The following is a 21,340-nucleotide window of genomic DNA, read 5'->3' as shown; positions in this document are numbered from 1 at the left end:
AAATAATTGTATATGAGCAGATCCAATCTTATTTTTCTAATAATAATTTATTCATTAATTTCTTTAGAGAAAAACATTCGACAGCCACTGCTTGACTCAAATAGTTGATGACTGGCTTGTGGAAATAGGAAAGAAAAATTATAGGAGTAGTTTTGCTTGATTTTTCTGCTGCTTTGGATATCATTGATAATGAGTTAATGTTGAAAAAACTAAAATGTTATGGTTTTTCTCAGTCTTTATTATGGATAAAAAACTACTTGAGTGACAGAATGCAAATTGTGTACTTTAATTGTTATTCAGATGTTAAAGAAGGGAAAAATGAAGTGCCTCAAAGAAAGTTGTCTTGGGCCACTCCTATACACAATTTTTACGAATGATCTTCCTTTAGTTTTAAAAAAGTCACGTATTTCAATGTATGCAGATGACTCCACAATATACTTAGCGGGAACAACAATAAGTGATTTCAAGACAAATCTAGATCAGGATTTAAAGCTAGTAGTAGATTGGATAAACAGTAATAAACGTATTTGGAATGTGTCGAAAACAACAAGTGTTGTAATAGGAGCAAACTATACTTTATGTTCAAAACCAAAGCTTGATCTCAGTATTGATGACATACTGATAAAGCAGGTGGAAGGAACCAAACTTTTGGGAGTTATCATAGTAAATATTATGGGACAAACTCATAAAGAAAGTAGTAACTAAAATGGGAAATATTTTATCTGTTATTAAAAGATGTGCAAGATATATGACACGACAAGCCTTGGTTTTGAGTAACCTAGATTATTGCTCAATAGTTTTGTCCAATACTTCACTGGGTAATATCAGAAAATTACAGTTGGTTCAGAATAAAGCAGCACGTGTAACTTTTTTTGTGGGATGAGAACAAACATTTCTAGAATGCATGAATGTCTCTCTTGGCTTGAAGTGAACAATAGATTACTGTATTCACTGATGGTTTTTATTAGGAATGTCATAACAACAAAGACTCCATTTATGTTCTACTATCTAGACTATCCTTTAGCACGGATACACACAGTTGTTTTACAAGGCATGCTGCTGGAGTTTGTTTTACTTTACCAAAATCCAAAACCACATCGGTTCAGCGTACACTAATATACAGAGCAACGCTAGAATAGAATCATATTATTCAACAAAATAATATATATTTTTAAAAAAAATACTAAAAGAGCACTATTTAAAACGAAACTCAGTAAATAATAAATACTCTTTGGTGTGAGAAGGTCTTAGGGACCATCCAGTGAAGTGTTGATACTTATTTGTTAGATCATGAGCATATTTTTGTTAATTTATGATAAATTCGATCAAAGCCTGTTTTTGTTATTGTCTTATCTACAGTATATGTGTATTGCGATGTGTTGTGACGGTGTATTGTGATAAATGGTGTGAGTGTATATATTTGTATAGTATTGTCACCATATAAACTGTGTGGACCCCAGGAAGAATACAGAAGCTAATGGTGATCTTAATAAACAAACAAACAAACAAACAAATGATGTCCTGAGGTTTCATGTGAACACACAAAAGCAAATTCCTTTTAACCATATTCACATGGAAATAAAGTATTGAGTTTTAAATTATTCACATCCTGCAGTGACTTTTAAACCATATTTATGAGTAAATAATTACCACCTAATGTTAACTGTTGCTAATTTAAAATTAAAAATGACATGACACATATGATGTTCCATACCACAATATTAACTGTTTCCAGATGCACAGGGAGATTCTTTCTGCAGACTGATGCAGTACTGCTGCCCTCTTGTGTTCAGGTGCGTTCAGAATATGTATATATGGAAAACTATGAAGAAAATGTATTGACACACCACATTTCATTTCATCAAACTTTATATTAGTTTTCTATCTCAAATTTTGATTTGAGTAGTTTCTAAGACTATAAATGTCACATTTAGAGTCTGAGAAACTACTCAAATAAAACATTAATGTGTCAAGAATAAATGTATGGCCCTAAAATTATAAAATTTGGGGAGGATGTTCACCTGGTTATTGTCAGAATTCTGGATTATGATATACCTATGTCATGTGTATTACTTTACTTTGGCAATATGACAGGGAATGTTGTGTTAAAAGAGGACAGATACTTGTTGAAAATCTTGTTAGCAGCTTGTAAAAAAGCAATTACGAGAAAATGGTACAAACCAGATCCACCAACATGAGATGACTGGCTGAAAATTGTGAATGAAATATATGTCATGGAGCAGTTGACCCATAAGATAAGGACTCATAAGGAACAAAGTCGAGAAAAGTGGGAAAAATGGACTGTCCGCACATCAATGACAGGATAAGGACTATTACACTGACATTATCACTGGAACATGCAGATTCACACAAGTGAACTACATGGTACAATAACACAATTGTTTGTTGTGTTATTAATTATTGTGTCCAACTGTGGCATGTAAGTATAAAATGCTGATTTTGTCAGAGGGATATTATTAAAAAAAAACATAGGCACTGGTCTGCACATGGTACAGGCCTGAATGTTTGACCCCTACAGTGAGGGGATCTTGTGGCTCTGTTAATCTGTGGGGGGAATTTTGCTGGCATGGTTTGGGTCCACTTGTCCCCTTAGAGGGAAGGGTCACTGCAAATCAATACAAAGTTGCTTTAGTTATTCTATCGTGATTGGAATTTCTTCCAGGATGATCCATGCCGATGATGAATAAAAAACATACTTAATATCAAGCATTTTTACTGCACCAATGTGGAGAAATTCAACAATAAAAGTCCATATTTGTACCTGCTTTTACTGTACCTCAAATATATGAAAATATGCCACTTGGAGATACAAATATGGAACGTTTGTTTTGGCATTTCTCCAAATTGGTGCAGTAGAAATGCTTGATAATGTTTTTTATTCATCATGGGTGCATGAAACACTTTAATGTAACATATTTTATTTTAAATGTAGGTTTGAATTATAGCTTACTGTTCTTAATACCTTTATTTTTAAAACCGGAAGTGAATACGCTGTAAATTTAAGTGCGGCTGATTTGACCACGGATATTGGAGTAACGGCTGGCTTGTCCGCAGTTACCATATCACAGTCATTATCTCGAGATCTCGAATTAATTGTATCGTTATCACGGGAAAACAAAGTTTCGTTATCTCGAGATCTCGAGAAAATTAACTCGTTATCATGGGAAAACGGAGGAAATGTATGAATACATTCCGTAGAAAATACCTTTTTTAAATAGTTTTTTAAAAATAAATGTAAATGTAAATAATCATGTCAGTGATTGTGTGATTGTGGCAGTGTGTGTTCCCACAAGCTGCAGATGATAATGTGCATGATATGTGTGATAGGAGCAAAGCTGTCAGACCTGAGATGACAGAGGGACATCTCCACCTGACAGCCAACCACATGTGTGTCACATGATAAAGTGTAATCAGTAAGGATAACCTTGTGAGGGTTGACAGTGTGTGAATGAGATACGGGTCAGACTACTCCCTGCCTCCATCTCATCAGATTATAGAGTGTGACTGTGACCCTGGTGACATTAGACACATCCTCACAACACAACACAGTACAGTTCCTTCAGTGCTTTTCATTTCTATTAGTGTATTCTTCTCTCTGCTCCAGTCCCCTTCCTCCCCCAGCACTAAGGCTGTGACATCATCACCAGGCTGTCCCCACAGTGTGGTTGATGGGCTCACTCGTGCTCAGTCTATTCCTGTTACATTTGTGGTAGGCTTGTTGCCATGGAGTTTGTTTGTTAGTGTTTGCTAGACAGATGGGAGCTGAGGTGGGCTGGTGAATGGAATAGGTGTTGGGTGAGCATGCAGGGGTCAAGCATCGAAATTAGTAAAACAATTTAAATATTTTTGACAGCCAAATAGCTCTTCTGAGGCAGTTGCATTCTGTTACTACACGCTATATGCCACCAAATCCTAAGTCTTTTAAAGGGACGGTTCACATCAAAATCATAGATACATATTTTTCCTCAAACTAGTAGAGCTATTTGTCTATCTACATTGTTTTGGTGTGAGTTGCTGAGTTTTGAAGATATTGGCAATAGAGATGTCTGCCTAACGGAACCAGACGGGTCACTTGGTGTTTCCAGAAATCATGACCCGGTTACACAAGATAATCCACAGACCTTGGTGTGAGCAGTTTCACGTAGGAACTTTCTTCCAGCTGCTAATGATTACCTACTAGAAACTCCTCAGTACTGACGCTCCTGCACACACACTCGGATCACAGGATTCTGACTAGCTCATTATTTCAAAAGAGAAATAAGCAATAGGCAGAGCATTGAGAAGACTAATTGACCACAGTATGGAGTGTGGACTGGCAGCTGTAGAGGTGCAAGTTCCACCTCCTGTGCACTGCTGAGGTGCCCTTGAGCAAAGCACCTAACCCCAAACTGCTCCTCATGCGCCTACGGCTGCCCACTGCTACTAATGTATATAGTAATGTATATAGGATGGGTCAAATGCAGAGAACAAACTTCGTTTAATGTATGTAAATGCTGTATATACTGTGAAATGACATATGATATTTGTATTATTTTTAAAAGAATGTTTTTCCTGAGGAGGTCACCAGAGAAGAATCATTCAAATCTAAAAGCTTTATTCTTCTGGGAACTCAGTAAATTTCCCTGTCTACAAATAGATATTTCCTTACCTTAACTTCCCATACAGATGCCATTTATTTCTGAGAACATACTATAGATTTATTGTGACCTCAATAAGGCTCAAGATGGACATGTTCTGTTGCTGTGTTCATTAGTGATAATGTCCTGTAAAATGTTCCTTCTTGGGAATAATTTGTTGTCTTCTTGCTGGCTTTCTATCCTGCTTAGTGTCATTTGAGGGAGATTTTTCACAGTGTGTTAATGCAGAGCCTACCTGCCAGAGACTGTTCAGGGATTGCTGTAATATGACACATGAAAGCTACCAAACTCACACAGGAAGACCATTGCTTTGCCCACAGACAGAACAACAACTAATTAGATTTTGGCTTTAAAGGTCCAGTGTGTATGATATAGTGACATCTAGTAGTGTAGTTGCAGACTGCAACTCCCTCACTTCCTCTTCAACATGTGTGCTTTAGGCCAAAAAGAACAATTATAATTATGTAAATAATTGTACATTCTCATATTACTGAGGTAACTGGGTCTGTATAAACACAGAGTACATATTTGTCCCGATGCTGTGCATTGGTGTGTGAATGTGTATGAATGAGTTAGTTTCTGTTTGATGGGCTTTGCCATCACTGAGTGAATGTGTGTGAAAGGGCGAATGTGCCATGTAGTGTAAAAGCGCTTTGAGTGGTCGGAAGACTAGAAAGGCGCTATACAAGTACAGGTCCATTTACCATTTAGCATATCCTGTAGTATAGTGTCTCAAACAGGAGAACTAAAGAGTTTCAGCTGTTTGTCAGAATGGTCTTCTATGATGACAGGCTGTCTTGTGGTTATTTCAATAGTATAGGGTTCTCACTTAGCTATGAAGAAAAACTTTTAACATTATAAAACAAAACACTGCACCGTAGTGGGACACCATTCAGAATCTGAAATATAAAGTGTAAAACATTGATCTAGTAGTGAAAGACAAATAACTTTAATTAAAGCTGTCTTCACTGTAAGTATATACTATCAGCTTATAAGTTTATATAACTAATCGGTTAGCAAACAGTTCTCTGTTTACACATCACTTGATGAATCTAAGTTCAATATTAGCTCTAGTCTGGTATCTGGCTCTTAAGCTGATAAATGCTCCACAATGTTCAGCAGATAGCCTTCAATTATGCCTGTGTGTTGTCTTCTGCTGAGCAGATAGAGTACAGTGAACTTTTTCACTGAAAACTGACGCCTTTTAGGAAACCAGCAGCCTGTTGCACCAGCTGTGTGTAAGTTCAGACTTAGCCTAGTTATAAGATAGAATGTGTTGTGACTTGTTGCATCATGAAAATAAAGGTGGTTGCTTCACTGAGTTAAGTTACAACTTAACTCTAAGTAACAACTTAACAGTTACACATGCCCTAGCGTAGGTGTGAATCATAAAATGTCACATAATTATGACATTACTTGACTATGACTTTTGTAGTAATACAGTACAGACCTAATTTATTGATATGATATTTCATGTCAATCTAGGCTACTAGGTTGTGCTACGATGCCAAATGCCTCATGCCAGCCAGAAAGTTAATGCGCATGGTAACCATGACAAACTGTATCTTTGATTGTTGATTGGCCACTTACCATAGCTATAACTTTACGTCCAAACTAGTTAGGTTATGCCCCAAGTAGCTGTGGTGAAACCAGTTTTAGCAGCTGATTTACTTGCAAAATAACTAGTATTTACCAAGCCTCTAGTGTGGACTCTACACCTTTACTTACTTACCTAATTTACACATAGCTGGTGAAACCCAGGGCTTGTCAATGAGAGTGGTGTTAGTGGGCTGTGAAATCAAAATGAGCTTAAAGAGGCTAAACAGTGCAGCAGCGCTGAGAGGAACCCTTCCCCTTCGCATCTTGAGCAAAATGCTAGCTATCTAGCTAACTAACTTAAATCACTTGTTAGTTAACGTTTTCCTACCTATTAGCTAACTTAAGATGTTCCTTTGACACGTTTATCTTTTAACCATCTTCATCATTTGTTTGTCATAGACAAGTCTAGCGCATAGAATATCTAAGTACAGAAAAGGAGAAAGTTATTTGTAATTGGAGCTGTGAATTTATCATTACATGTACTTTACAATAAAAAAGGATTAACAAATTTTCTAAAACAGCTGGGAACTGTAGTAATTATTAAACCCTACTCAAAAACAAGGGGAAGCAGGACGGTGTATGTGGGATTGAGTCAAACTACACTGTTTGTGTTCATGATAATAATACAAGACACTCAAACATAGTACCGTCAACTGGAGAATAATGTGATGATAGAATGTGAAACAATGTTTTTCCAATTTTCAGTGTGACAGTCCACATGTGCTATGACTTTAAACCGAATCCGCTGCTGTTTGACCTAAACAGCTCTGAAGTCAATCAATCAATCACACAGCACAGTGTTCTGTAGGATAGGATGAACATCCATAACAACAGACGGAGCCAGCAGGTTCCCAGGGGGTCAGAGGTGGCTTCATGTTAACTGGAGAAACTGTGTCCTGACAGTGTGATGCTATCTCAGTGCTCCATTACTGTTATCTGAAGCCTTGTGTGCTTGTCTCTGTCCACACTGTCTTCATCTTTACAGCTGCCCCTTAAACCAGACATATACTTTATTTACCCATCAATTTTCTCATCCTGTCATTGATATTGTGAACTTTGATAGGCATTGTAAGCCTTTTACCCTTACAATGTGACCATACATATATGCCTCAGTCTCAAAACAACTGTTGTTACATGTGGCCAGATTCATTTTAAATTATTTGGAGTCAAATACAGATTTAGCAACCTGTTCCACGGATGTGGACAGAATATCACAGTATAAGGTTTGAGTTATATTGTTTTGCAATGTGTGATGCTGGTCTTATCCTGTATTGTATTTAGTCTTATAAACATATTTTTATGCTGCCTTTGTCTTTTACCTGATAGCAGCATGTGATGGGGAGATCTGTACATTTGAGCCTGCTGTACAACAAATGTGATTTGTGGCAAATATGTCATGTGATTCCCATGGTGCGCTGAGCTCCTCTCTTCCTCTCTCTTTCTGCACTCATTCATGTCCCATTAATGCATGTTACTAACTTCACTTCTTCCCCGGAGTTCTTGTGCTTTCTCGTCTTGCAGGTTCTCATCGATCCTGGTGGAGCCTCCTGCCATGGTCCTGCTAGATTGCCATTGCCAATACTGTTGTTGCTGTGCACCTGTCTGTCTGTCTGTCTGTCTGTCTTTCTCTCCGTCTCTGTCTGTCTCTCTCTCTCTGTCTCTCTGTCTCTCTCTCTCTCTCTCTCTCTCTCTCTCTCTGTCTCTCACTCCAACTGGTCGAGACGGACGACAACCCACCTAGAGCCGGAGGATTTGTCCTAGGTTTCTGCCTTTTAACAGGCAGTTTTTCCTTGCCCTTGTCGCCAAGTGCTTGCTCATGGTGGTACTGTTGGGTCTCTGTAAATAATGTTATAAAGAGTTCGGTCTAGACCTGCTCTATTTGAAAAGTGTCCTGAGATAACGATAATTATGAATTGGCGCTATATAAATAAAATTGAATTGAATTGACATTGAATTGATTTTGTATTATATAAATAACTGAATTTGACATGTTTTTTGGTGGTAAGGGGGCTGCTGTGACATCAGTGCAAATTAGGTAAAAAAGGCATGGTCATATCAGGTGTCCAGATTTGTGTCATTTTCTGGTTGACTCAGCCGTACAATACAAAACTGACAAGTGGTTGATTTCCTTGTATGCATCAGCTAGTTAACTTGGTTCTAAACCATAATAAGACACTGTTCTGAAAATATTGTAATTCTGCATTCTGTGTAGTTATCATAAAACCTATTATCAGTAATTACATAACGGCTACAAGTCTACTACAGCAAGTTCCGTACAGTACAGCTGCTGCAAAAACCATCTTCTCACCTTAAACAGTGATAAACAGTCTTTAATATTGATGCCTAACTCAGAATGTATTCACTTGCTATGGAAAGGGAGAACTTAACTTTCTTTTCTCTTTTGTTTTCCATTATTTATCTGTTTTGTCTATAACAGTTCATCAAAAATGTCCCACCTCACAAATCCTTTAAAAAAAGTCCTGAAACTCATTTAATCTGATCACTTGTTTCTTAAGTGATGGTCTAACCTGAGTATGAAAGTTAATTCTCATTCATTCAAACTCTATCTTCTGATAAAGACCAAGGAGTGTAGAAAGCTAAAAAAAGCTAAAAAGATTTTGTTTTGAGATTTCCTGCTAACAAACAAACTTAAAATGAAAGACAGATCCCACATCTTGAATTAAGGTCATAGAAAGAATCTATTTTATTAAGCAGCTGCTGATTGGTTGGCTGTGTTGGCCCTGGTGGTTCCTAGTGACTTAATACCTGCTCTGTGGTGGTGCCTGAAACAACATCCCTCTGTTAGCTAGTACACAGTGCCTACCTCCTGTAATTACAGAGCCATGTGTCTGCAACTGATCCAGCACCCTCCTCCTGCCTGCACACAGAGGCCTCAATGACTGAATGGTAACAAAAATCGTCCAGTCACTCTGCTCCTCCTCCTGAGCCAACAACAGTTCATTCATTCCTTTCAAACAAGAAGATGTTTAGGAGTTAGAGTCTGTCACACAGACAGAGAAAAGAAGGACAAAGTTTGGAAATAGTATATGCATATTTATTTGGATTATTGCTGCTGCATGAGAGAAAATACTGTGTATAGTTGACACAGATACAGGACCGTGTTGACCAGAGTTTTACTCTTGAACCTCTTGATCTCGGACATTCCCAACAGCTCCTCCCAGTGCCATAAATTCTTCCCAGCTCATTGCTTCTTTGAAACTGTGGAGTTGTATCTATAAATAACCCCCTCATTAAGTAGCTTTAAAGTTACAGAAACTATTGCTTTCACATTGTCAATAACAATGTCCAGTAGGGCTGTATATTGACAAGAATCTGGAGATATGATACGTATTGTGATATAGGAGTTACGATTTAATATATTGTGATAAATTGTGATACTGTAAGCAAGGCAATATATATTGTGGTTTTAAAAAAAATCTGATTTCAGGAAAATGAAGAACATACTACCATTTTATCACTGTTGGGCGGAAACCTTGTATCTCCTTATTTTGTCTATTTTTTTCCATAAATCAATGCTGATATCTGTCTGTTGGTTTTACAAATATTTAGTCATTTTAAGTAATAAAACCAATAATACCAACTTTGACGACACAGTGTTGTTGTTTTTTTAAAACACAGGGTGTTTTTCATTTCCTGAAAGGGTTTTGGAGTATGGTAAGGAAGTATTTCATATCAGGTTTCCTCCTGACAACGACAATATGCATAAAATTTAAAAAAGTCGACTTTTTAATGCAACCAGAATGTGAAATCTACATTTGTATTTATCACAGTCCTTGTAATATCCAACATCAAAGCCCTTTACAACAAAATTTAACAGTTTTTCAGAACCCATACAATATCACATAAAATATTGCAATCTATTTTTTTATATAATCTTGCACACCTAATCCCCATATAGCGTACCTTATGTTCTAACCCTTCATCATAGCTCTACACTGAGTGAAATATTCAAATTCAGAATGCTATGTTTTCATGGTTATAATGGCTGCACCTTTCCATCAAAAGCAGATGATCCAGATCAGTGATCGCCAACCTGGTGTAGGGGGGCACCAAGGATAAATACGTTAAAACACATTTCTGCCTGAAATACAAAATAGATTCACAGCAGATTTCAACTGCAGGCCTACTTCAAGCTTTAGGTTCAAACAGCTTACCAGTAAATTCAGTTGAGTGTTTATGTTATATATTTAGTATCTGATGTGTCTCAGTGGCTATACAATATTTCAACTTGTAGCATGTTTAATGACGGACCTGCATGCTGATATAGGCTCCAATGACCCTGACCACTAAGTCACTAGAACAGCAAACAGACACAAGATACAAGCTCCTCTCCTGTGGAACCAACTCCCAGTTTCAGCTCAGGAGGCAGACACCCTCTCTACATGTAAGAGTGGGTTTAAGACGTCCCTTTTTGATAAAACTTATAGTTAGGCTGCTATAGGCCTAGACTGAAAGGGGACTTCGCATGATGCACTGAGCTCCTCTCTCCCTCTCCCTTTCTATCTGTATGCATTCATGTCCCAATAATGCATGTTACTAACTTCACTTCTTCCCCATAGCTTTTGTGCTTTCTCCTCTTGCAGGTTGTCATGGATCCTGGTTGTGCCTGCTGCCGTGGTCCTGCTTGACCTCCACTGCTAATATTATCATTATTAATATTATTATTATTCATCATTCAGCCAAACAACCCAACAGCTGTTGTCATCATCATCATTATAAGTAGTCCTTTATACCACTACAGTTGTAACTTTTGCTATTGTTATTGCTGTGAATCTTTGTCTCTTTCTCTCTGACCTGACCCCATCTGGGTCTTGGGTCTATGATTTCTGGCCACCTTAGATCTGACTACAAAAGCTATAAGTCTCCAGAGTGTAAAATGATTGTCATTTGACCCAAGAAAGGATTAATGATCAGCACAAGTTGCATATTGAGTCAGCCACAACAACTGTAGTTACTGCTGGAGCTGCCAGAATGAAAGGAGTACTTTCAGGCTGGGTAGAAGTGTTCAGAAACATTGTCCCTCAATCACTCATGCACTCATTCCTGTGTAATAGACAGACCTCAGTTTAGCGATAAATTGAGATTTATAGATTTCCCATTCTGTGGCATTGTTAGTAGAAAGTAAGTGTACATGTCAGGGACACAACTTTGTTCCTCTGTAGGAATTTTGGAGGGTGCTATATATTTACACACTCACTTTTTCACCCTGATTACAGGGCCCAAGGGCACCTCAGTGGTGGTAACGAGAGAGGGAGGGAAGTGCTGCCCTTTAACTTTGCCCACCCAGATTTATCCAGCCACTCCGGGGGATTGAGCCGATTACTTTCTGGTCACAAGCTCATTTCTCTAACTTTTAGGCCACTACTTCCCAAACAAAATGTAGACAGTAAATGTCTGGTCTACTTCTGGTCTTCCACCCAGTGTATGTTGGGAAAAGACTTGGACATACACTTTATGATCTGATGTTGCTATCAGGAGTGTAGATTTGTGAAAATGTCTTAATATAACAAAGAAAACACAAGAGAAAGGTCAATTATGATTTTATTTGTTTCTATCTTTGATTAAATGACAAAGGTGGATGAACTGATGGAAAGTTGACTGATGTTAAAGTTCAAGTTGAGCGTTCCACATCAACATGAGACACTATGTTATATTAAAGCCAACATCATTAGTCATCTAAAGCCACAGCTTTATAAGAACTCAATCTTTTTTTGAAATGCATGAACATCAGGTCAGTGTGGAATTAAACTGCGTGTTACCTGATCATTCTAACTACATTCATGGCCATGATACAAATCAAGAATAACTATTGAAAAAGGTTGCAAGGCGAGACATTGACTTTAGCACTTAACATGATGAGATCCTAAAAATTAGTACTGCATTGCTTCTGATAAACACTCTCTTCAACTCTTCACTTTGGTATTGCATTTATACATTACAATATTCTGCAAAGAAACAAAATGTACAACCGCATAAATATAAAATTCTTACACCATGTTTAATGGCTAAAACATTCAGAGAGCCACACCACAATGCTGTGATGAATCCAGCAAAAAAACAAACAGAAATCCTTCTTAAAAACTCCAGTTAGCACTTACAGTGTCTAACAGGCTGGACACATATCTACTACATTCAAGGCAAAATCAAAAAGTAAAAGGCATGAAACCAAGTAATAAAACCCCTCCACACATTTAAGTGATTTAACAAAGCACAAAAAGAGAAAAAAAAAAGTTTAAAAAAAATCTCCTGTGATCAGATGTAAAAGACAAATAAAGTTCCCTGGAGTGCAGCCTTTACTTTACATAGATCAGAAGAGTGTACCATGTCAAACCATTTCATTCATTAAGTAAGTGGGAGTGTGTGCTCCAGTCTGACACACACGCCTCGAACTGCTAAAGCTTGCTCGCAGAAGAAAATGAGAACAGCGTGGTTTTGGAAGGACCAGATTTTGCAACTACTGCACACTCCAAAAATATCTACTGGAACCACACGAGGCAGCGATATGCAGAGGGGACGAACACGGCTCGCTACGCATCAGAGATGGAATTTAACTTTACAGTCATCAATGAACAATGTCCCATGGCTTGTGGAAAAGTCTCATTTACAGCAGAATAAATATTTCTTTATTAGGCCTATTGCTACTTTTCCTCTAAATTACATTCTAGCGCTAGACAGTAGTGTAGAAGCTAGTGATGAAAGCAGACAGATTAAACATCTGTCCCCTATCAGGTTTTTTTTCTCATTTATTCATTTAAGACTAGTTGTGATTGACTTAACCGCTACAGCCTAACTCCTCACCTATCATCTCCTATATCAGATTGGTATTTAGTTAAGGACGGGGGGGGTTAGGGGGGATGGGGGTAGAGGGAGGAATGGTGGGGCAGTCAGGGAAAAGTGCTATGGTCCTGATGACGGTCATAAACTGTTAACCTGGAGCTTGATGTCAAAGCGTCCCTGGTAGCGGTCCTTTTCACTGTAGTCAATGTTGTCTCCAAACACTTTGCACTCGATGCGCAATTCAGTGTTCAGGGTCAGGTTGGTGAACTGCAGTGCCACCAGTGGCTGCAAGTACTGAGGGTGCAGCAGTTTGCCATAGTAGGGATAATACTGCAGGGGGAAGCCGCCACTGATACCATGGTACTTAATCTCTCCGATTTTACCAGCATCCTCCTCTTTCTGGAAGAGACAATTGTATGGAGTGACAATACTATAGAGCAGATTTGTTATAGGCTAAATTAATTTTGAACACACGCTCTGAAGTCTTAACTGACAAAAGAAGAATGTGTACCTTGTTAGTGCAGTAGAGAGGGATGACGTTGGGCTGCACCTTGGGTTGAGCCTCTTCAGGGATGCTTTCATTAGAGGTAGGAGGCTAAACAAGAAAAAAAAAGTTGGACCTTTTTTTCCCCCCCCAAGCACAGATCACATTTCTCCCTATTACTAGCATGATATCTAGATCTGGTTCTGTACATGTTAGTAGAGGGGTAGATAATGTGAGTGGAGCGACCACAGATGAAGGTCTGGCACCCATACTACAAGCACTGCTACAATGTGCAAGATAAGGGTCATGTGACTGCCAAGGGGAGCTGAATTAACACTATCAAGCTTCTTCACAGGCTCAGATGACCTGCTTAAGGTATAAGTCACATAAAATGTAGCCTATGGTCGCCTTCAGCTGTGTCTGTCATTTAACCCTTACCTTAAGGGTGTTCTGGATAACTATCCCTGTCCTGAGAAGCACCATGTCACCTGCACTGCCTAGCTAATTTGCATATTGAGGTCTGTGATCAGATGACATGATTGAGATAATGTATCCAGAGATAGCAGGTAAATACCAGGTGGAAATGGAGAAGGAGGCTCAGTCATGAGATTACACTGGAAGACTGAGAAGATATCCTTAGGTCACTCCTCAGTCTGGCATTATTAATGACATACAGTTTAACCAGCACCACTAATGGTGAACCAATAACAGCCAAATTACATTTTCAGTCTTATGCCAAACTATAGCAACAATTATTTAAATAATTTCCCCCTGGGATTATTAAAGTATTTCTGATTCTGATTCAAATAATTTACAATTTTACAAATTTGGACTTATTTGTCTTCAAGAAAACATGACACAGACTTAAAATTACCCTTGGACGGAAGTTGACGATCCTGTTGAGCTTTACAATCAGGCAGGGCTTGCCATCCTTGAAACCAAAATCGCGGTCCTCGATGCCGGAGCAGGGTCCCAGCAGCGACCTCTGGAAACGACAGGCCTTCCTGATGCCCACTTCGCTCTCCAAGTCACCCCGGTTCTTGTAGTCTGCAGGATCCTCTGGAGGGGGGAGTGAAGGGTTAACTTGGGTCAGGGCCAACATTCATGTACTTGACAATACAACATTACATTCTGTCCTCTCTCAAGTTTAGATTAGCCAGAAATCTTTAGCCTTATTGTCAGGAGTTTTGAGGAAGGGGTCTAGGTCATCTAGAATATCTGCATGTTTATGAAACCACTTGGATTTGAAGATTCACACTGTATTGTACACACGACCATGTGTCACCACAAAGCCCCAGTGAAGAGATGAAGCTGCTCTATTCTCTGGAATTAACTTTCAAAAGAGAAGCAGGATAAGCCAATGAGATGTCATGAGTAAAGCCTACCTCCGCAGTCCTCAAACTTCATCTGGTCCCTCTGCATTTCTTCGTCATACTTGGCCAGGAAGTCCTTCAAGGCCTTGGTGTAAGGTAGGTAAGTCTCCACGTCATTGAGGTTGAAGGCCACTTCAGCTTTGTCTGATCGTGGGGTGTGGGTAAGGCCTGTGGGGACGACAGATCAGCCGTTTGTCATCAACTAATACCATATTACACGAGTGTGTCCTGATCCCAGATAATAAATGAATAAAAAGTCAATAGAAACCTCATATCTTGAATTAGAGCAGATAAGGTATAAAACCCTGAGACATCTAAACTCCAATTTCTAATTTTCAGAGTTAACATGAAACATGTAAAACACTGACTGTGAGAAAATGTAAGTTTTTGCCAACTTCTGCAGATTCAGATGAGATGATCAATATCAATGTCATGTCTGTGCATCCAGGACACAGATACTGTTTCCCCTTATTTACAGTCTTTCTGCTAACAGGAGCTGAATCGGCTAAATATGGTCCGGGCCTGCAGTGTTTCTGTTCAGGAAGCGGATAGAGCTCATGTGACTCAAATGAGTGGCCTTTTATCTCAGTAACATCACACAATAATGGGGCTCAACTCCTAATCTGTGTGGTTTTAACGTAATCCATTAATGCATGTTTAGAACACTGTCAATTCTAATCAGCTGAGCAGAGATCGGGTCATTGACAGTAGATTTCCCTGTAACACAGCTGTGTTTGTATGGCCTCAAATGAACACAACGCTCACTGATGAGCATCCTGTTTAACCTCTCCTGGTTTACCTTCATCCCGTCCACTCAACACTTGCTCATTTGACTGTATTCTGCACATGCTCAGTTTGACCTGATAAACCCCAGCTGGCCCTTTCTGCCATGGAAACAAGGCTGCTGTGCATACACAGGGGAGGCTTGCAGTCGGTGCAGGCACTGCACTGGGACCATGACGTGAAGATATATGGAGAGTTCATTTCCAAAACAGTTTGCAGCCAAGTTACCTGTGGCCAGGGTGAGCACATATGTTGACTTTTAGAAAGAAATTAGCCACCAAGGCTGAAAACTTTCACTACTGCAGTTATTAGATTTGAAGAACCATGTTTGTTTATGTAGTTTAAGAAATCTTAAAATAAGTCTTAAAGAGTTATTGACTGTACAGTCACCTTGTAGTTTGTCAGTAAAAAGTATGATAAACAATGTGTTCATTAGGGCTGTGTATTTGCAATACCATATGTATCATGATACAGGGGTATGAGTCAATATATTGCCATATAATATGCAACGACAGGTTTCCCTTTTTAAAATCAAATTTCAGGAAGGTCATAGTATAAAGAACACAATGCATAATACGCTGCTACCTAGGAGTTGGGGGTTTAAACACAAAAATCGATACAATAGCATCAAAATAAAATATTTTGATACTCGTAAAATTATGAAGTGTATTGATATTTCCTTATACCCCAAGTAATGATGAATTTGTATTATTTCCAATAGCCAGTCTTTAGATCTAACATGTTAAATAAGATAACTCCAGCCTCCTGCTCATAACCTTTCACGAGCCAACAACAGAAGAGATATAGGAATGAATAAAGAATCAATACAACTTTACATGAATGCATCATTCAAGCAGACTTAGTCATAAAAGACTTACAAAGATATATGTACAATTATTTTTTGGGTAAGGGCAACTCTATTTAGGTGGGCTGGCAAAATAAATGATATCATTAATGTATGATATTTGTCTCCAAATACAGATATGACATTATATCTAACCTTGTTTGTAACTCAGCATCATACATAATACTCACTTCACCCAGTCTCTTGACCACAAGGTCTTACACATGCATTTGTCATACAAAACAATTTTGTCATGTCAACAAAGCCACTGAGATGGCAGCCTCTGATGAATCAGCATAGTTCAAACTCATCTCATAGACCCATTCAGGAAGGTTTAGCTGCAATTTTAAAATTTAGGAATTATTGTGACAAGATCCTCTACTAAACATAACCCTATTTGCTACTTTATTCATTTGCCTGGTACTGAGCAGTGGGTATATTCTGTTTTTTCTTCCTGAGTGTCTAAAGACGACCTTTAGGCTCAGAGGCAGATCTGCAAGCTGGAATCCTGACAGACAGGAAGGAGGTGTCACTTCTTACCAGGGGGTGCGACTCTGTCTTGCCAGGTGGGCTTGTAGTCGCTCAGGGTGAGCAGCAAGGCTTGGATGGTTCCGATGAAGACCCCCGCCAGACAGCCATAGAAAACTGTGTAAAACAGCAGAATTTTCACTGTGGAGGAGAAAAAAAGAAAGAAAGAGTCAGTACAGAAGGTCAAACAGCAAGGTTTTATACTGCCATGCATGTCCTCATCAAGGAAATTAAAAAAGTATAATAGTAAATTGTATGCAAAAAAGCACATAAAATAATCAGTGTGATGTTCACTGCAATGACTAGATTAGGGTTGGGACAATATACATCATCACAATAGAAACACTAATAAGTTTATCATGGTGAATTACCATCATCATGAATATCCTCACATGGTTTGACTTGAAAAAGCTATCCATCTCGCTAACGTACAGTCGTATATTATTTTTCTGATTTATTTTGAATTGCCACAATACAAAACTTTTGTGTAAAATGTAAATTAAAAGATTTCTAACTCATTTTGTTCATTTTTATTTTTTTTCAGTTAGCATGGAATTAATACATTATTTAACAGTAATGATACCATCAGATAGCATTCCACTAAAAAGACAATAAGCTCTAAGTTTATAACAGGGGCTAACTCCAGCCACAATCTCTAAAGTTTACACTACATGGATCAAAAGAACAAAGACTGAGGTATGCATTCTGTAATAGACCTACATTACTATTGAGCAACACTGAGAAAACTGACAGCTTGGACTAACTATTATGTTTTATTGTTTCTGCTGTTTTACAATGAACACACCGTTTTTATGTGAAAACAAATATAAAACAAATTAGTGGCTGCCTATAATTACCTCAATATACAGCCCCTTTAGTGTAGTCACCACTGTGTGTGATTAAGGTGTGACAGCGATTCTATATACACAAATAAACTGTAGTTAGACTAGACATCCTCCTGTGTGTGGAGAGCACTAGTGAGGAGGTCCCCCAGGTGTATGCATCCAACTTGTTGAGCAGCTGCATGGCTGAGGTGGAACACAACCCCACCCACACACACCACCGCTGTACAGCTGACTGGCAAAGAGAAAGCTACTGCTGAAAAGAAAAGCCTTACAACATCTCAGCCAGAAGGCATGCAGTGGCAGAGGGTTTAATGGTCTCATGAGACCATAAATAATTCAACAGAGCTTTTTGCCCATTTGGCTCGAACTAGGATTGGTTTATGCTAAACACCACACATGAGGGGAGACACACCATCCCCAGCATTAAACCTGCTGGTGGTGACAACATAGTGTGGGGACATGAGGGCTGGTGAAGGTAGAGGAATACATAGAAGAACCTCCAGCAGTCTGCAGGATAACATTGGCAAACATAAAGCTACACAGAAACAGCTACAAAGTTAACTCGAGGAGTGACCAGGGTCCAGACCTAAATTTAATACTGTATTGTAGCAGGAAATTGCGATCCATTCATTCACAGCCTAAATGTAACCTGAAGACAGAGCTCGACTAGCTGTGTAAGGAGGGGGAAAAAATGCAGTAAATGGAATAGACGTGCAAAGCTGATACAGACTCAAGGTTATAACTGCAGCCTACTGAGAGGCCCCTACTGAATACTAACATTTGTAGGGGGTAATTACTTATGTAAGCAATTTTTGTGCACTGAACTTTCACTAATTATTATTTTTTTTAGGATGTGACATACGACAAATTATATTTAACTCATTAGCATTTTATCGGAGCAAAGGCTTTACAGTTTTGATACCTCATACAGTTCAACAATTCTAAGTCATCCATGTTAGTTTAAATCTCTTCAACATGAAGTAGTCATTCATCGAGCAGCTCTAGCTTCAAGGACATCTGTCAGACACCACCATGCTAACAGAGCTTGTGTCTCCACTATGGATGTAAAGAACTACAAAGCCAGCATTCATAATAAAACAATCCAACAGGGCGGTCATTGTCTTCAAAGATTTACAGGAATTCAACTGTGAAGCCTGTACATACAAGGTAGTAATTACTTAAAGAACTGTTGGCTAAAACATTTTTACCATGAAGAGGCTGTAGAATTACAGTAAAAGCGTCACAATTCTATTATCTATGCTGCGAAGCAACGAATAAAGCATTGCTTAAATTAACCTGGCAGCTGAGCGAGCTATACATTCACCCAGTCAGACCTTTTGCTGCAGGCAGACAATGTCAAAAGGTCACAATGGCATGAAGCAGTTAATACATGACACATCACTTATAAACGCAAGGACATACAATCAAAGCTTGTGTCCTCTGGGCATTGTAAAGACATCTACTTCACCTTATCTACAGGAGACACAGCCTGAAGACAATTTACATTCCACTCACGGTATTCTGCCTAAAGACATGAGTAAAAACATATTTGATATTCTGTGCTTCAAACTTAAAGTTGTTAAGGTGGTCCCATATCAGCCCGGATGTCCTTTCATCACAACCTTCAACACAGCACTGCGCATGGCATACTTCCTAAATGCATCAGCATTTTCGGATGACCTCAGAAGGACAAACATGAGCCCCTAAGCGCCACACAGCAGCTCCACTCAGGTGGAGCTGCTGCAGCAGTCGGGCTGAGCTCTGATCTAAGCGAAGCAGACATCATGTCACTGACACACTGCTTTCACCCAGGTGTTAGAGTCCAGACAGGACTGAGGAGCTGTGTGACATTGAGAGGAGGAACAAGGACATGCGCACTGCTGCCACTAGAGAAATAGGAGAAGAAAGGTCGAACAACTTTATCAGTTGTATTGTTCGTTAGATTACAGTGACATCTGATCAGAGGAACCCGACACGGATCGATAGTCCTCTCTCTCCATTTCTGAGCAGGCCCTATCACCTTGACTCACCTTGGACCATGATGCATTTTTAACCCTTTGATTGCCGATCCCAAAACTGCTAAAAGACAAACTTGACGTTTCCCTAACAACAAGCCAATGTGGACAAGACTCAGGTCCAATCAATAGCGAGCTTTGCATCGTCTGCGCCGCTCCGCAGCGTGTACGCTCTCTGAATGTACAACCTGAATTCCGCTACTCCAACTGGCAAAATCACACATATCATAACCCTGACTTAAACATCGCGAAGCTGTTTAATAAAACTAAAACCAGCATGTTTGGGGCTTTTCTGGACTATTAGTTTTCCAGGTCAAAGTTGGGACATTACAAGTGGAAATTAGTAGATGTATTAGTTACAATGACGCATTATTGTCTGGTGTTGCCGGTTTGTTACTGAATGCAGCAAAGTCAAATCAAACAGGTGGAAAGAAACACGAGGCGACCGGCGCGCGCTCCCATCTCCTACAACCGTGAGCGCGCGCTTACCAATTCACCACGAACACCCGGTCCGTTCTGCACAAATACTCACGCCAACTGCCTCCGGTACGACCCAGCACCTCTCCTTTCTCGGAGTCCCATAGAAACTTCTTCCATCCACCATCATCTTTGTCTGAAGGCATTTTGCTTTATTCCCCGTAAGGTGTTCCGTTACTCGTTCTTCAGCGGACTCCCTCCGTGTGCTTACCAAGTCCCAACCCGTCGCAGAGGAACCCAGCTCTGTCTACTGGAAGGCTCCCCAATATAAACCGTTCCTCCTCGACTCCGCCCGAAACTCTCAACAAGTTACCTAGTAGGAGGGCGGAGCACCGCCGGCCAATTAGGGAGCGGACAAGCCGTGCGTAACTGTGACGTCCAGAAGACGGACAGAGAGCCTATAGATGCAGACATTCAGCACTGTAGCATGTCCTGGTTGAGCTTAATGCAGATGTGTCTGTGCAGGTAGAAAATGATTTATCTTCTTCAGGTATTTTGCTACAGCCTACATATAGCTTAACATAGTGCATGTACACACAGGTGTTTGTATACATAGGCCTATGCATACATGTATACATACACAAAGGGTGGGGTATTGTAAAAAGGCACACAACAGACGACCCTGAAGTACAATGAATATATATCAATCGATGTAAAGCTCAGGTTTAAAGGTCCAGTATGTAACATTTAGGGGGATCTATTTGCAGAAATTTAATATAATATTCCTAGGTATGTTTGCATTAGTGTTACCTTAGAATGTGCCTTTATCTACTGACACCACAGGTCCGCCATGTTAAACCACCAGGTTTCTACAGTATTCCAGAAGGGACAAATCAAACAAACACTAGCATTAGATGGGGCGCTGCAGTTTTTCACACGTTTTTCAGCCACTACAGTATCTTCCAGAAGGGGAGTGTGACGTGAGGGATTTTCACT

General features: G+C 39.3%; 1 protein-coding gene across 1 annotated transcript; it reads right to left on the bottom strand.

Annotated features, from left to right (window-relative positions):
* Positions 1-11,802: 11,802 nt before the first annotated feature.
* On the bottom strand, positions 11,803-20,667 carry atp1b1b (ATPase Na+/K+ transporting subunit beta 1b). The gene is made up of 6 exons (XM_051427303.1): positions 20,460-20,667; positions 17,080-17,208; positions 14,925-15,080; positions 14,414-14,598; positions 13,567-13,650; positions 11,803-13,454 (listed from the first exon to the last, which is right to left on the bottom strand). The coding sequence occupies exons 1-6, from the start codon at positions 20,548-20,550 to the stop codon at positions 13,194-13,196; spliced, it is 906 nt and encodes a 301-aa protein (XP_051283263.1). The 5' UTR covers positions 20,551-20,667; the 3' UTR covers positions 11,803-13,193.
* Between the last annotated feature and the right edge of the window lie 673 nt (positions 20,668-21,340).

This window comes from Dicentrarchus labrax, unplaced genomic scaffold (assembly GCF_905237075.1).
Source record: "Dicentrarchus labrax unplaced genomic scaffold, dlabrax2021, whole genome shotgun sequence".
Taxonomy (NCBI): Eukaryota; Metazoa; Chordata; class Actinopteri; family Moronidae; genus Dicentrarchus; species Dicentrarchus labrax.
Note: the sequence above shows the minus strand (reverse complement) of the source record. Positions and strands in the feature narration are given on the sequence as shown.